At 43.9% G+C, this 16837-nt stretch overlaps 1 protein-coding gene across 4 annotated transcripts in view; it reads right to left on the reverse strand.

Annotated features, from left to right (window-relative positions):
* RALYL (RALY RNA binding protein like) overlaps positions 1-16837 on the reverse strand; it is a 309810-nt gene that overhangs the window by 40956 nt on the left and 252017 nt on the right. For all 4 annotated transcript variants that reach the window (XM_074987013.1, XM_074987012.1, XM_074987014.1 and 1 more), the window contains 2 exons: positions 3343-3390; positions 123-286 (listed from right to left, as the gene is read on the reverse strand). In XM_074987013.1, the coding sequence (XP_074843114.1) occupies positions 123-286; positions 3343-3390 (212 nt within the window). The remainder of the gene's footprint in view (positions 1-122; positions 287-3342; positions 3391-16837) is intronic.

Here is a 16837-nt window from a genome sequence, read left to right on the forward strand (position 1 = left end):
CTAAAACAGGGATTTGCAATGAAAAATGGTAGCAACCATAACCAGATAACCATTACGAAGCATTTCCTCCCATCAAAGCCGATACAGTTTCCAGGATAAGCTAACTGATCTAAACAACTTACATTTGGATCCCGAAGACAATGCCCCACTGGACGTGGATCGCGACCCCCCTTTCATGGAAAAAACCCCTTTCCCTCTACGAGTTGCTGTCATGGTCACACGAGGGCGCTTCAAAGGTATCACTGCACGAGGTGGTGGTGGGACCCGACCATGGTAGTCAAACAATCTGAGAAAAAATGAACACAGGGATTTTACAAATGTTCAGATGTGGTTTCATGTCACGGTGACACTGTCAACTACATTTTTGTGTTATTTTAGAGGAAATTGCTCTTTGAAATCAATCACTTCCCATCACACTGAAATTAGATTACAAGGACCTCTGCAAATTAAATGCCCTATTTGGATTTCAATCACAGCCCAGTGTACCTAGCCTAGATTTTGAGTAATTTAAATGAGGGATGCTTTATGGAGCTTTTATCTACAGCATGGAAAATCTCCTGCTCTCTGCAGATCCACATCATTTCATTGAACACAAATGCTGCACATTTTGTTGTGATGACAGACATTTTGGCTCCTGTATTACTTCCATGGTTTGTATTTTAGTTTTCCATCTCCAGACTGCACATGTATTAAAGGAGATGAACAGTCCTGAGACCAAATATAGCCTTAAGGAAATATAGTGCAATGGTGTCATGCTGCCAAATGATGGATTTCACCACCCATGAAATTTCATAAGGGCCATTTCATGGAGAGATGTCAATCTTTTAGGGAAAGGTATTAAAAGAATGGAACCAAAAAAAATCCTCCCACCTGCCCAAAAAATCCCACACTTTCTATTCATTGAAGTAAATGAAATTATTCCCTAGGTCCCCACAATGCATGTTCCACAACTAAATTTCCTGAATCATAAACACTATTCACTACTGTGCATACTAGTTAGGAGACAAAAAGAGACAGAAAAAAAAGGGTGGCTGGAAGCCAAGAAAAGCCATGTGGAACATAAAAGCTTTGGGCTTAGTAGGGAATAAAAGTTGGTGGATTTCACCAACTTGTTGATATTAACCCCCCCCACTCTTGCAAGCTCCCTTACTGTTCTATGGTGATCAGTTTGCTGTGAGTTGGAAGGGGCAGGGTAGTGGAATTAGCTTCTCTTTCTAGGGGAGCTAGTTTGCCAAGGACGCAGAGGCAGATGAAATTCTTCATGCTGAGTCTCCGCCCTGCTCCCCAGGGAGGGAAATCACCATACTTGATGGGACATTAAGGAAGAAACTCTGCTAATGAAAACTCAGTTTCCAGTTCGTTGTGCAGAAGTAGCAAGGAGAGACATTTGCTCTCTCTGTGCAGTGCTACATAGCCCCTTCAAAAGTTAGTGATACCCAATGATAATATTTATGTAGTATTTAATTTTCAGAGCAACCCTGTCACAACTGCTGTAAGGGGGTAGTTAAACATGTGGAAACAGAAGCACAGAAGGAATAAGGATTTTCTCAGAATGAGACCTAGAATTAGAACTCACGGTTCCTAATATATTTTCTGCCTGACACATGCCTAATCCACTAGATCTGAGAGCCTTAACTTGTCTTTGCCTAAATTCCACAGTCATTTGCAGTGGTTCCGTGGCTGGAGTCCTTCAACTTGAGCTGAATATTCAATTCCCAACATAGTTAACTGTGCCCATTCAGTTCATCATTGAAAAGATAACACTTTCCTACAAACATATTGCATGCTTCCCAACCCAAAAGATAACCAGAAGTGGGTCTGATCTCCCTACCCAAGCTGCCATGCAAAGGAAGAACAAGTCTTGTCCCTTCACTGCCTAGCAGAGAATCACAGCTAAGAGCCTCCTAGATGGGCTGCTCCCAGAAGCAGGGGGCATATTGGATGCACCACCAAAAATCTCTTCCAGTGGCAGGAACCTCTGGAGTAGGTCTGATCTTCTACTAAGAGCAAGAGCAGTGGTGTAGGGGGAGAACAAATCTTCTTCCTCCTCACCCCCAGTGCCCAGTTCCACATCCCTCTTTCTCTCTCCAACAGTTGCTATTTTGTATCTCTCTTTCACATTTCCTCTCATTCACCTTTTCTCTAAATTACACTCTCCCAATTTGGCTTTATATGGAATTTGTTTCCATTAAGACAAAGCCACTCTGCTACTACTAGGGCTGGATAAAGTGGCAGTATTTGCAGGCAGTTTGATGAATAGCTGGCTCTCCATGCCGAGGGTCATTTAGTAAGGGAGTCAAAATAAACAGGCCCCCAAAGCAAACAACACAGGTGGCCTACTGGATGAAAATTGCTTTGTTTTTCAAGTGTGATTTATGGGGAACATTATCCCTTCATTATTTTTTCCCTAATATTTAAGGCTCCTGCTCTGCTATGGCTCCTTTACCATGAATAAAGGGGTTCCCACACTGGTGTAGCGCTGGCAGAGCAGTAGCCCGACACTGCTCTCCTCTGCATCCCCTAGTGTAGGTGTGTGCTGAAGGCAGATTTATAAACGGGATGGAGGAGGGGTGGTGAAAGAACCCCATGCTCTGGCTTTTGTGGGCCCCAGAAAGCCCCACAGGCAGCTACTCGGAGTACCTTGGAGCACTTGGAGTACCTCTGACTCACACCAACAGATGAGAAGACCCTAGATCAAAAAAGAATTAAGCCGCCACAAAGGTGGCATTAAGCCCTCCCCACTCACAGTTGCACTGTTCCCCTTACAAGCTTCTGTAAAAAATGTCCCTTCTCTATACTGTATGTCCTGTCTGAATCTATATTACTGCAGCTTCTGCCAAATAGTGTATGCAAATGATTACATGATGGGCAGATCCCATCAACTTCTAGAGGGAGGCCTGAAAATACATTTCTCAGGCGACATTTCACAAACATAATCATCAAGACAAAACACTTTCTTAAACCCTCATATTTAAAGAACTCCCACATCTGCAACATATTCCAGTGAAATCATAATGGGGAAGAACTCAGCAGGGATAGGAAACCACCAGCTTTTCTTTTTATATCCTTATTTTTCAGAACAGGAAAATCTCCAAAAGGTCTTTCTGAGATTCAGAACACCAAAAGAATTTGCAGAAATGGGAGGACCCTGGGAAGTTTTATGTAAATCTCATTCCATGTTGAATCTATTTCTAGTGAGTTTTTTCCCCAATATGAAAAGAAGACAATTAAACAGGAATACTTGCAAAATTAAAATCTAAACCCTCTCTAAGTAAATTATGTAACAACATTATCGATAAATATTGAAAACTGTAGGGTATGTAGAAATAAAGCCACACGTACCGATTGTAGAAATCATCTCTGTAGTAATCATAATCAAAGACATAACCTCTGTGGAAAGAACACAAAAAGCAATAATGAACCTACACATAGAAAAACTACTTCTATTAAAATATTTGTGGTATTACAATGCCAATTTATTTTCACACTTAAAATATCTGGAGTGTTTACACTCCCATCCCAACGTATATAATTGTTGCATGAAAAGGACTTAGAGAGGTTATTTCTAAGCCTGATAGGATACCCTTTTGTATGCTACCATTATATGATAGATTTGGGAATACGAATTTTTATTAACAGCCCCTACACACAGCAACTGAAAGAAGCTGGCATCACATCGGGAAAGAAATTAATAGAGCATAACAGCTCTGTGGTTAGATGACTATTACTATAATTCTCAGAGATCAAATAAGACAAGGACTCCAAATCAGTGGTCTTCCTCTTTCCTCTTCCTGTGTTCATCTAGATTATGCAGCATCCTGGGAAGATCTGAGAACAAGTTGGAGACTCAGAAAGGCCTGCAATTAAGAATAATAGGTCGGCAGGGGATGAAAAAATTTGACCTGCGAGAACATAGGATGATGGGACTGTTGCTTACTAAGCCTTCTTACTGAACCTCCCCACCACCCAAAAAAAAACCAAAACAAACAAACCTAGACATACAGAAGGAGACAGAGGCGATTCTAGGAAAACAGGTGATGTGTCTTACAAACACTAATTGCTCCCTGAGGTTTGTTTCAATGCTGTTCCTTTAGGTTTTGAAAGGGAAATGGATGCCACTTTGACAGAGATGAGAAGAAACTGTCTAGAGGCACACTGAGTAAGGAGATATCAAGTGAAATAAATGCAGGTGGGAACTGGAAAGGCCTAGAGAACAACCATGTTTGAAAGGGGAAGCATGAAGTCAATTTAGTATGGTCATTCTTGAATGTCCCATTCCTAATAATCACCTCTTGCCACTGTAGCGAGTGCCAGTAATGATGTCTATCACAAGTGGACAGAAAAGAGAAGACTGAGGAGCTGATAAAAGGGCTGCACACTACAAAATGCGCTTCAGGGGATTTTCACTCTTAGCAACCGCAGATAGTTCGTCAAGGTCAGGGAAGACAAACCATACACTGCTTCAGCCACCTGAGAGGATAAACTATTGTAAATGGGGGTGGGACCTGCTTATGAAATGAGCCAGGAGAGCAAGAATAAAGGGGAAGAAGATACAGAAATTATCAAAGAAAAAAATAGAGGATTTAGACTAGAAACTAAAGGAGAAAAAAACAAAGAGAGAGCAGCATTTAGAAAGGATGAAGAAATACAAAATATATGTGTGGAATAAAAAACAATATAGACACACACCAGAAGGTGTCTTATCAGGGATTGTTATTTCCCATGGTTCCCAACCTTATCAGTAACACAGCACACTTCTATGAGACAAATAATTCGACAGCACACCCCCCTTTTGTTCAGCTGAACAGATTGCTCATAAATGTCACACTTACACTTACTGTGGTTGCAGTCTTATTAGAGAGGTTTTCAACACAGTAGTGCATACAACAAGCTAAACAAGGATCAAATGGGATGTTGAGTAATCAAGTAACCTCCGATATATTTGATTATTTACGGGGTGGGAAGGGGGGTCCAGAGAGCAGGCTCCCCTTCCTTCGTTGGAGCAGGGACACAGAAACTAAACTGCATCCCAGCTTCAAGAGGCTCCTGCCCTCCCTCCCTGCTTGCATTTCAGCTGCCTCCCAGTGCCAAGTGCTCCTGCGGGGAAGTTATTTCTCCTCATCATGGCTCTTTGAAAGGAGTACAACTGATGAAAACTGATGACATTTCATGGCACACTGGAACAGTTCTCACAGCACACTGATTGAAAACCCTTATAGTGAAGGAGTGTGTTTTGAACAATTCTTGTTTGCAGATGTGGTCAAAACAAAAAAAAAACCACAGCAGATTTTTGTTTAACGTTGTATTGTGAAGTGTTTGAAAGTAACTAGTTTCTTTCTTTTCATTTTTCTAAGATGTGTATGCAATTTAACTGAAAATGTTTGGCTTTTCCATCCTAGGCCCTGCCTCCTTCTGCCCCTTTTTAATTCTGTAATGCCCAGGGCTAGGAATTGGAAAGGGAAAAGAAACTCTCTTGTAGAAGAAAGGGGGAAAATCTGACTTTGACATTTATAATTGTTTGATTATAATGCCACTCCCATGCAACTCTCTAGCAAGGTTTTGTTATGTTGTTTAGGGGACTGCATGTGTGCTCGTTTGGGAGAATATTTATGAAAGAGGGCAGAAATTGTCAAAGACATACCTTGGAGAAGGTGTGTCACTCTGGGTTAAGAGGCCATGGATTTAGGTTGGGTAGTGAGTCCCAAATAGCTTAAAAAGTGCTTAAAAAGTGCAAGTGTTCTGTCTTAGGAAGAGGTGTTGTTTACTTAGGAGTCCTGGTGTGCTCTGGGTTTCCCACGCAGGAATTCTGGGCCCTGTATGAGGTGACTTTGTGCCAGCAGCCATGCCGATGTTGGGGATCTGCCAGGTTTCCTATCTACTTCCTTATCTCATGGACTACTGCAGAGCCAGGCTCCTGAAATCCCTGACAGCTGCAGCTGAAGCCAGGAATCTTATGGATTCCACTTCTTGGTAAGCTGCCAGGTAGACAGCCAGAGGCTTGGGAGCTTCAATAATTTCATTTTGAAAATGCCAAATGGAGACTGGTGTTCAGGTGCATTTTTTAAAATGAAAACTGCAGATTCCAGTCATTCCATGGGGAATTTCCAAGCTGTGAGATTTCATTCTGATATGGAACAAACTGTTTTGCAACTTTAGAATTTCCATTGGAAAGTGAACTCCACATTCTGGCCTAGATGATATGGGCTCTGCTCAGTTCTTCCTTCCACACATCCATCAAACCATCCACTCTAGCACAAAGAGAACTGCATGGGCTCTCTGTCAATGACTCTCCTTTGCACAGCCCTATCACACACCTGAGGCCCTGATCTAGCATAGCACTTAAACTTTAATCATGCAAGACTTTAATGGGCTACTTCATATGCTTAAAGGTAAGCATAGGCTTAAGAGTTCTGCTGGATTGTTGCAGATGTTACCTTGAGGTGACACTTCACACTTGTGTGAATTTCAGCCAGACAGAATTCCTCATATTGTTTTAAATATTCTTCAAATGTTGGCATCTAAACATGATTTATTTCAATTTAGTGAGTAATCTGAGACTCTAACCTTTCTCATTGGACCTTTGGAAAAATTGGTTTTATGCAAAAAATCAATGATCTGAAAATTCCATTCTTAGACCCATTCTGTAGTCAAAGGACCACTAGGTTTGAAATGAAATCTTAATCCCCAAAGCCTGAATTTGTAAACGAAAAGATCAATATTCCATTTTTTTACAGTGTCTCAAACCTGCAGCAGTACAGAGCAACTATTTTGAAATTTCAAAATTATTTTAAAAGAATCAAACTGCTAATTCTTCTCGGTTACTGTCTGAGCTCTTAGTTTCGCTGTTAAAAAAACCCCTTTGTAATTACCTCAAAAGGTTTTTAGGCCATTACACTCCAGCGTTACTGCCCATAATACCACATTGATTATAATAGTTGTTTATTGGGCACGACATTTTCACAACTGCAGTAAAATCAGACAGAAAGAGAATGTATAGTTTTCCTGTAGTTTTAATCTTTCGCCTGAGAAACACCGGCCGTTGACTTAAAAAGCAGAGGTGTTCTGCAAAATATCTCTAAAATGAGGTCAGATAAACTCATTTGGTATGATATTTGGTACTGACAATAGTTTCTTTAAAGCACAGTCCTGATGAAGTACGTGCCCTACTTTCCTTCTTCTCGATGATCCTCAATGCCTCCTGAAGTACAAATGAGGTAAGAAGGAAGCCCTGCCTCTTACAGGATCAAGCCTCCTCTACATTCCATTTGAGACGCTACCCTGGGTTCCCTACTTCCATGTTAACTGTGAACTGTGAGTGAAATTCACCCTAAAATAGATGGCTCATTCCAGGCCCTTCATGCTACCTAAATCCCACAGCAATGATGCTTGGAGAAGAGCACGAGCACAGCAGGTGTAGAGGAGGTCTCTGCTTACCCTGCTGAAGAAGTCCCTACACTGGTCACAGACAGATAAGTGTAGAAAGGCCATTGGAACGGAGCAAAGGAGACCATATGACCCACACACCTGGCAGCTGGTATGCTGGGTATAGGCACCTGCAGAGGCTACTTCACTCCATAGGCTGAAAAAGTACAGATGGAGAGGCTACTGGGCAGCTCTTGGGAGGAGGAGGGAATGAATTGTGTTCCCCTGTCCCAGCCTGTGATTAGTTTCCTGGAGAAAGCCTGTGGAACCGAAGCTTTGCACAGTGAGGTATAAGAACCATATTGTAGCATACAGATCCCTGCTCCCATGTACTAGAAATATACATTAGCAAGATAGTTACCCCGCAAAAATGTTTATGGCACAGTAGGAGTGACATCTATGTGCTATCATCCTCTATGCTTTGAGGGATATTTCCTGGGCACAGACATGGTCAATGATCCGGTCCCAGAAATGGGGCTACTCAGTCAGCCTGGCCTTGACTCCAGGACTAGTGCTGACCCTGAAGATATCTAATTACTTAAACACACCCGTCACAGGACTCCAGGCCAAGGAGGTGAAACCTGGGGCCCGCAGAAAGTATGACACATAACACACACACTTTCTCCAGAGTCTAACACATGAATGCTCTTTTTCTTAATCACATAAAGCACAGGAAAGTATGGATCCACAAAACAATAAACACCTTAAACTGTTATGCAGGATCGTCCTTAGGCATATGCAGCGTACATTGCTTCTTAGGGCACCCAAACATTTGGGGCCCCACTGGCAAAGCATTAATTTCAGCTAGCCCATGGCAATTTTCTGCACTGTGGGGTGGAAGCCCTGAACCCTGGTTCCCTCCCACTGGGGCTGAAGCGGCAAGCCTCAGCTCGCAGCAAACAGGGAAGTTCTGTGTACTGCCCTGGCCTGCTGGTGCCACCCCCGACAGCTCCCACTGGCTGGGAACTGCAGCCAATGGGGGCTGTGGGGTAGCATTTGCAGGCAAAGACAGCATACTGGGCCACCAACGACAGCATGCTGGGCCATGCCTTGGGGCTGTAGGGAAATGCCGGCAGCTTCTGGGAGTGATGTGGGGCCAGGAGAGGCAGGGAGCCTGCCTCAGCCTTGCTGTGCCACCAAACGAAAACTGCTTGAGGTAAATGTCCTAAACCTCAGCCTCCTGCCCAATTCCTAAGTCTCCTCCCACACCCTAACTTCTTCCCAGATCATGCACCAACCCTAAGGTTCCTCCCCAAACCTAATTCCCACCCAGACCACATCCCCCACACTCCAAGTTCCTGTCCTGAGCCCCCTCCTTCACTTCAAACCCCTGGTCCCCAGCCCTGAGCCCTCTTGTGCACCCTGAAGTCCTCTTCCCCAGCTCCACTCAACAGCCAGTGTTCCCTGCAAGCTGAGTGCTTGGGTGGCCACCCAGAAAAGAGTCATACGCTGCCCAGCTAATTAGCAGATCGCCCATAGTGCTCACAGCCTGCAGTATGTGTCCCTACAGGCTAGACACACCTGCACATGCCTCGGTGCACACAACACATGTTTCCTGCATATAGATGGAAAAAAAATTGGAGAGAACATTGCCTCCAGCCCGCACCTCAACTGTCTGCCCCCACGTGATCACTTTATTTTAGATTAGGAAAAAAGCCACAGACATAGGAGCCCTACAAAATCTCATAGTTCTGGGACCGCAGGTGAGTCGATCTGGTCATGACTAGTGGGACAAGCAGGTAAGAGTGGGTCAGCTCCTACACACCAAGTGCGTGGCGCAGACTCCTGAGGCATGGGATGTAATCACAGAGCCGAATGCACCCCATGACACATTTCGTGTGAGGGAGAGGGCCTGGGGGATGGGAGGGGGTGTCTCTGCAGGGAACTGTAAGCTTATGCTTGTGTTGCTAAGAGCAAGTTAGGCATAGGGGCAACAGTTTAATAGTATTGCACAGGGCCCCTTAAATGCTAAGGATTGCCCATGTCCCCATTAACTCTCTTTTCCTTTGAGAATCCGTGGGGATCATCTGCATGCAAAGGCAGGCAGGCAGGCCAGCAGGCAGGCAGGGTGTCTCCACCTCATGCAGGGTGGCCTCTGTCCTTCACAAATTCTCTTCCCCAGTTTGTGTGACCGTACACTCTCCTGACTCTTTCTCTCTGGGCTTGCTATTTAACATCTTCCTGGCCACCTTGGTCCTGTCTTTTGGATAACTCTTCCAAGGTCCTTCCTTCCTCCATCCCTTCAGAGAGTCACCTACACTGGTTTTCTAAAGATGCCACTCAGCTCACCATCCTTTAGATGTGTGTACCTGAACAGGATCCTTGAGACTGAAACACCAACCCACTGCACCTCTGTGGTGTGCTCCTGCCTCTGCATCTGCGAGTGATGGTGGAACCACATACATCTAGGCATGCATTATACAGAAATCCTTCCTAATACCACTTTACACTATCAATCAGAATTCATAAGTTGTACTGGTAGAGCCCTGGTTCAACACGACAAATTCCTAGCCCTCACAGTCATCAATAAGAGACTGAAAACAGGAACCACGTGTACAAGAAAAGGCTGGGAATGAAATAGGGAATCCAAAACATGCTGCTTAAACATTTTTCTGATTTTCAAGTCAATTTCATGATTTTTTGTGGGACCTAATTCATAATTTTTCAATGCTTGATAATACTGTAATGGAAGGACACTGTGAGAGACCAATATATTCTCCTCTGCTCCAGCCTTAATTGCTCACACTTTTCCATGCCAACAGTCAGGCACAATGATTTAGTCAGTGCTACATTATAGAACATGAAACTGCAAATTAGAAGATGATCATTGGCCCAAAGATTAAGGTGACTGCAGGGCTCATAGCCTCTTGAGAGGTATTCCTTAGCAACCAAATAAGTTGTGTTACAGATGCTGCAGGCACCTGCTTGTACTGTCTAGCATACCAAATATACAGCCAGTGGTAATCAGAGAGAGGTTTGAACAATTCTATGGACTGGTGGAATCATCAGTTTCATAAAGGCATCAAAAACTGGCTGATATCCTACTTACAAACATATTCCATCACCACAGCATTAACAACAGCACGATGCTATTAACAAAATGAGAGACACAGTAATGTTTACTCTGAGCCCACAGAAAACCCACCAGCACAAAAGTAAGATGAATTCCTGTTAAACTCAGCCTCACTTAAAAAAAAAATCCCACTGGAGTTGGTTAGCTCCTGCTGGAGATGCTGTATTAGTTAATCACATATCACTTTAAATTCTGTCATCTTTAAGAATAAAGGATTCCCGGAGGGGACAGATTTTCAGAGGTGTAATTTTGAACACAGGCACATGAAAGCTGATTATCAGGAGTTCTGTATGTGTTAGAAAAATGAAAAACTGCACCTATGTAGGTTTTAAATAAAATTAAATCTATAATTTAAGTTCTTTTTTATGTTAAGACTTTGTTCTTTTTGTGATCAACATTCTGCAGCAGCAAAGCATTTTATAAACTTTTATAATCAAGGATCAAATTCTTCTCTCATTTACTTTAACGCTCAGATAATTCAATCGACTGCAGTGGAACAGTGGAAAGCAGAATTTGTTTCCAATATTTTTACTGAGGTAAAAGATTGAATCTTGCATGTGATTTACCCTATAGCTAATATCTCTTTTGCTTTCCTCAGCAGAGAGATTTATTTGTAAATTGGATAAATGTGTATAAACTAGGCATGATACATCTTAATTCTACTGACACCCTATCACTACTAACAGCATCAATTGCTTCTTAGTTGTCAATGCTGGATAAAAATATTCAATACTAAAGCAATATTCTTTCAACCAAACTCTCTTTATTAGGTACTTGTCACCATAATGGTTTAAACTAGTAATCCAGTCATTTGTAAAATCATTTCTCCTCTCAGATAGAAGAATGGCAAAACAGGTATCCTTTTCAATACAAAAGGATTGAGCCTATGTTAAACTGCAACTGAATCATAGAAGATTAGGGTTGGAACAGATCTCAGGAGGCCCCTCTCAAAGTTGGACAAACTACAAATAAATCATTCCATCAAGGGCTTTGTCAAGCCTGACCTTTAAAACCTCTGAGGATGGTGATTCCACCACCTTCCTAGGCAAACTATTCCAGAGCTTCAACACCCTCCTAGTGAAACAGTTTTTTCCTGATATTCAACCTCAGCCTCACCCAGTACAACTTGAGATCATTGCTTCTTGCCCTGTCATTTGCCACCACTGAGAACAGCTTTGCTCCATCCCCTTTGCAACCACCTTTCGGGTAACTGAAGGCTGCTATCAAATCTCCCCTTCATTCTTTTATTCTGCAGAATAAACACCCTAATTCCTGCAGCCTCTCTTCATAAATCATATGCTTCAACCCCCTAATCATTTTCATTGCCATCTGATGGACTCTCTCCAATTTGTCCAAATTCTTTCCGTAGGGAGGGGCCCAAAACTGAATGCAGTTCTCCAGATGTAGCCTCACCAGTACCGAATGGAAGGGAATAATGTTCTCGTCTTGATCTGCTGCCATTGCTCCTACTAATGCAGCCCAATATGCTATTAGTGTTCTTGGCAACACGTGCACACCGTTGACTCATATCCAGGTTTTTCTGCAGTCTTAAAAGTGCTACATGACTGCTGGGTTGTTTCTTTAGAATACAGACTAACACAGCTACCTCTCTGTTACTATGCAATATCCAGGTCATTTTCTGTAGAAGCCTGTAGTAGCACACAGGATTCTTCTATCTTAAGGGCTGGACTCTGCACTTGTGCTTGTTGGTTGCCTGGAAATTTCAGTTACCGGTCAATTTCAGTTGTGTTTGTGCACATTCAGGCCTGCTGAGGGGGGAAGGGAAGGGTGAATTTGTCCTGGGGCCTGGTGCTTCAAAAGGGCCCATGGCCTCCAGCCATCACCACTGCTGCTGTAGGAGCAGCAGCATTCAGAGCCCCAGGCCCATAATATTGCCACTGGAGCATCACTTGGTGTGTTCTGGGCAGCTTTGAATGCTGGGAGTGGGGGAGGGAGAGGGGAAGCAAGCACTTTACATGCTGGGTGGTGCTGAGAGCATGCTGCTTCAGGGGCCCCTTCTGCCTGAGGCCCTGCCCCTTCTGGGAGCATGGAGCAGGCCCCCCAACCTTGATTAGGGCCCAGGAAGCCTGTTGGTGCCCCAGTGCACATTTAGATTAATCAGAGGGTCCACTATGTAAGTACTGATCTATGTCTATACAAATAAGGTTGGAAAGACCCACTCCAATATTTCAAAACCTCAAAGATTTCCTTGTAGGTCTGTATTAGAAAAAGCAGGAGGAGAACAATTACAAGGACCGGGAGGCAAATTCTTACACAGGAAAGTGAGAAGGATCAGCATAATTTGTTTGGAGATCGCAAAGAAATACCCTTTCTTGAGATACAGTCAATTACACAGACGCTTCTGATTTCTGTGGGGAAATCCAAAGGATTTCTGTAAAGTCCAGTGCACAGAAACTCTACCCTGTCTGTGACAATAAAGCTCGTGTCTCTCTTGCCTTCACATCTTCATAGGCGAAATTCAAGAACTGCAGAATGGTTGTTGCCCTAACACGTCATCTGGGCAAGGTGCTGATGACGATACTGGCAGAGAGACTGAGATCGCAGATAGAAGAACATCTAGCAGGTGATCAAGTGGAATTCAGGAAAGATAGAAATACCATTCAGCAGATACTGGCATTAAGACTGATAATGGAGAAAGCTCGATGAAAGAACAAGAACATGTACAATTGCTTAATCCATTTTCAAAAGGCATTTGACAGTATAGATCAGAAAGTGATTTGGGTGGTGTTGGAGTCAAACAGAGTTGATAGGATACTGATACAGTTGTCGAAGAATATCAACAACAATGTGGAGGCAGCGGTGAGAATGTGTGAAGAGTTGGAAAGTTAGTTTAGAATGAGTACAGGTACGAGACAAGGAGATCTGATATCACTGAATATCTTCATCATGCACCGAGAAAGAGAGATGGAGAAGACCAAGGATGAGATGGACAAGATCAAGGGTGGTCACAGGAAGAGAATTAACAACTTGAGGTTCGCAGATGATATAGTAATTATTGAAGAAGATGAGGAGAAGCTAGCAAGAATGGTGCAGGTGCTAAATGGGGAAGGGAAGTGGTACAGACTGATTATGAACATCAATAAAACAAAAACAACGGTATTTGGAGATAAGAAAATAGGAAGGAAGATCAGTGTAGCCGGGTCTAAGTAGAGAACGTAGAAAAGTTCACACATCTGGGGAGCAACATAACATATGATCTAGTTTGTAAGAAGGAAATAGCGACTAGAATAGTGAAAGAAAGAGCGAGTTCGAAGGTGGTAGATAAGATCTGGAAAAGCAAAGCGATTAGCTTAGGAACAAAGCTGAGAGTCTTGAAAACCTGCGTATTCAACAGAGTGTCATATGGATGTGAGACATGGCTGATAACGAAAGATTTCAAAAGAAGGGCACTAGCATTCGAGAGGAGTTGTTACAGATAGATCCTGAGAATAGGATAGATGAAGAAGTCACCAATGAGGAATTATATAGAAAGATGTGCACAAAAGAGAATGTACTGCAGAAGGTTATACAATGCAAATTACAGCTATTTGGGCGTATCTGCAGAATGAACAACAAACAAAAATGAAGACCCTGGTATTTGGCATAATGGACAGCTTGAATAGGAGGGGTAGACCCCACAGAGAATGGACAGATGATATAGTAGACTGGTGTGGAGCTCGTCTACAGAAACTAAGCCACTCTGCACTGGACAGGGGAAAGATGGAAGGAAATAGTGAGGGAGGCATTGGACACCAAGGGGAGCTAAGCCCAAGATTGTTGTTGTTGATGATGATAATGATGATGACGATGATAAAAATTCAGACAACTCTACTTTTGATAAACAGCTGCCTTAACAAGCTGTGTATAAATTTAATAATGGCCCCAATCCTGCACTCTGTAAAATAAAAGAGAGTTTCCCTATTAACTTTATGGGAGCTGGTCTGGATTCATTGATTGGATATGCCATTAGGAAAGCTTTGTTCTCCATATTCAAATACACGTTCACAAGCTGAAAGATGTTTGCCACAAAAATGTAATTGGGGGAAATCCTGAACCTGGTGACCCATCTGAATATTGAAAAAGCCACATAGGCCTCACTTTTCAAAGTGGAATATGGGATGTAAGGCACTTCCCAGGGATTTGTGAGGTTCAGTCTAAGCTTACAAAGCACTCTGAGGGACACATTCTACTCAGCATAGGATCTCCATTCAGGGAAAGAGGGTATATCAAGGGCATCAGGGTTAAGGCTTTCTGATTCCGTCAGAGCATGAGCAGTGCAAAATGGCTGGATTGCTGATGTCACATGCTGCACAAATGCAAATTATTATTTGCTCAAAAGTGCTTGCTGTGGGTACATGCACAGTGTGCGCAACTGGGGCTGACTCAGTGCTTTTAGAAACCAAATGCTGCAATGACCCATTGCTTTTCTAGTTCAAAAATCCTAAATAAATCTACTTAATTTTTCCACGTCTTCTGTCCCTCACCCCCTTGGAGCAAACCATTTTCTGGTCATTGATGTAATCTCCAATGTCTTACATTTTCCCAAGGAGAACATTAGATGAAGGAATGAAAAAGATTTCCAGTAAGAAGTGGCCTTACCATTTCCCAAGGTGTCCTTTAACTGAACAGAGCAAATGAGTCCAGCCTTGATGCCTCTACAGTGTTCTTTTTTTTTTTTTTACGCTCAAGAGTGATGAGCTTCTGTCTCTTAAAAATCTGTTCTGAATTCAATGTATTCAGGACACTCCTGTCAAACTGTACACAGACATGACTGATTATCCAATTTATTGGTAATATTGTACATGTCACAGGAGTGTCATTTAACTCAGTTTGACAAGTGCAGGAGAGTGTCATTTACAGGCGTAGGGATAAATGATGTGTTTATGCTTTTCAAATGTTTCTTCAGCATTTCACTAAATGGCAGATGGATAAATTAAAATTACAGTTGCAGCATTGGGCCTGAAAGAATAATCACGTTTGATTATAAAAATAGAGCTATGGAAACTTTGTATACTCAAAAGAGAAGTAGCCTGAGCAATGACTGCAACAAAAACACAACATATACAGGATGTATTAATTGCAAAGTGTCAATTTCAGAGTTTATAAAAATATGAACAACAAAATAAAGATTGAGAACAGGCTCCCACCCCTTTATGTGGTCAGAAGATGCTAAAGGCAAACCATTGCAATCAAGAGGCCTTGATTTCAATCTCAGTGACACAGTATTTATACCAGTATAGCTCTGCTGACTTTGATGGAGGTACTTCTGATTTAGTCCAGCACAACGGAGAGTAGAAACAGGCCTACTATTAGAAAATAATAGAATTCCAGGACAGGAAGGAACCTCAGCAGGCCATCAAGTCCAGTCCCCTGCACTTATGGAGGAACAAAATATTGCCTAGAGCATTGGTGGGCAACCCATGGGCAGGAGACACACTAGATTTCCACCTGCATCCCATGAACCCCTCACCTGCGCCCCACCCCCCGCAGGTGCCTCTTGCACCCTGCAGCCCCGCACTCAGGGCCGTTAGAAGGGAGAGTTGAGTGAGGCCCTTGCCTCGGGTGCAGGGCTGAGGGGGCACAGGCAAGTCTTCACTCACCCTCATGATTGTTACAGCCCAGAGCCCCAGTCATGGGGCCGCATGGCAGGTTACGGTGGGGACTGGGGCCGGGCCAGGGGCCTGTGTTGGGCAGCCACGCGCTGCCCAGCTGTGTGCTGGTCCCTCTCCTGGGCACGTGGCGCAGGAAAAGCCACACGCCTGGGGTGCCCCTTCCACCACTCCGCACGTGTCCCACCACATGGCGGGACAGGCATGTGTGCCAGCAGCAGAGGAGGCGGCCCCTGTCACCACTGTTTTCCTGGCACAGCTCAGGAGCCTGATGCTGCCTGTGCCTGGGTGGCCGTGGCCCGGCTCAGGAGGCCTGGCGCAATTCGCCATCCCTGACTGCATCGGCGGTGGCTTCGGTGAGTCACCAGAACATATGTTTGTGGGGTGAGCTGGGGATGCCTGGCTCTGGGGGAGGGGAGCGGGGCTGGGGTCATAGCTGGGGGTACCAGGCTCTGGGGGAGTGGAGGGGGACTGGGTTAGAGTGGGTGTCTGGCTCTGGGGGAGGGAATTGCCCCTCATAAGCATTCTGCAAATCTAGAAATCTTAGAGTGGCCTGGCCTCCCATGCAGCTGCTGAGGATCTGTGTGGGGCGAGATGCACCTAGACACCCCCACTGCAGCCACAGGGGAACTGTGGCTGCAGCTGGGAGCCTCCATGCAGCTCGTAGTTATTCTCGCTTAAGTGGCTGCTCCTGGCCTCTTCCCCCAGGGAGTGCGGGGGCGGGGAGGGGCAG

This window comes from Carettochelys insculpta, chromosome 2 (genome assembly GCF_033958435.1).
Source record: "Carettochelys insculpta isolate YL-2023 chromosome 2, ASM3395843v1, whole genome shotgun sequence".
Taxonomy (NCBI): domain Eukaryota; kingdom Metazoa; phylum Chordata; order Testudines; family Carettochelyidae; genus Carettochelys; species Carettochelys insculpta.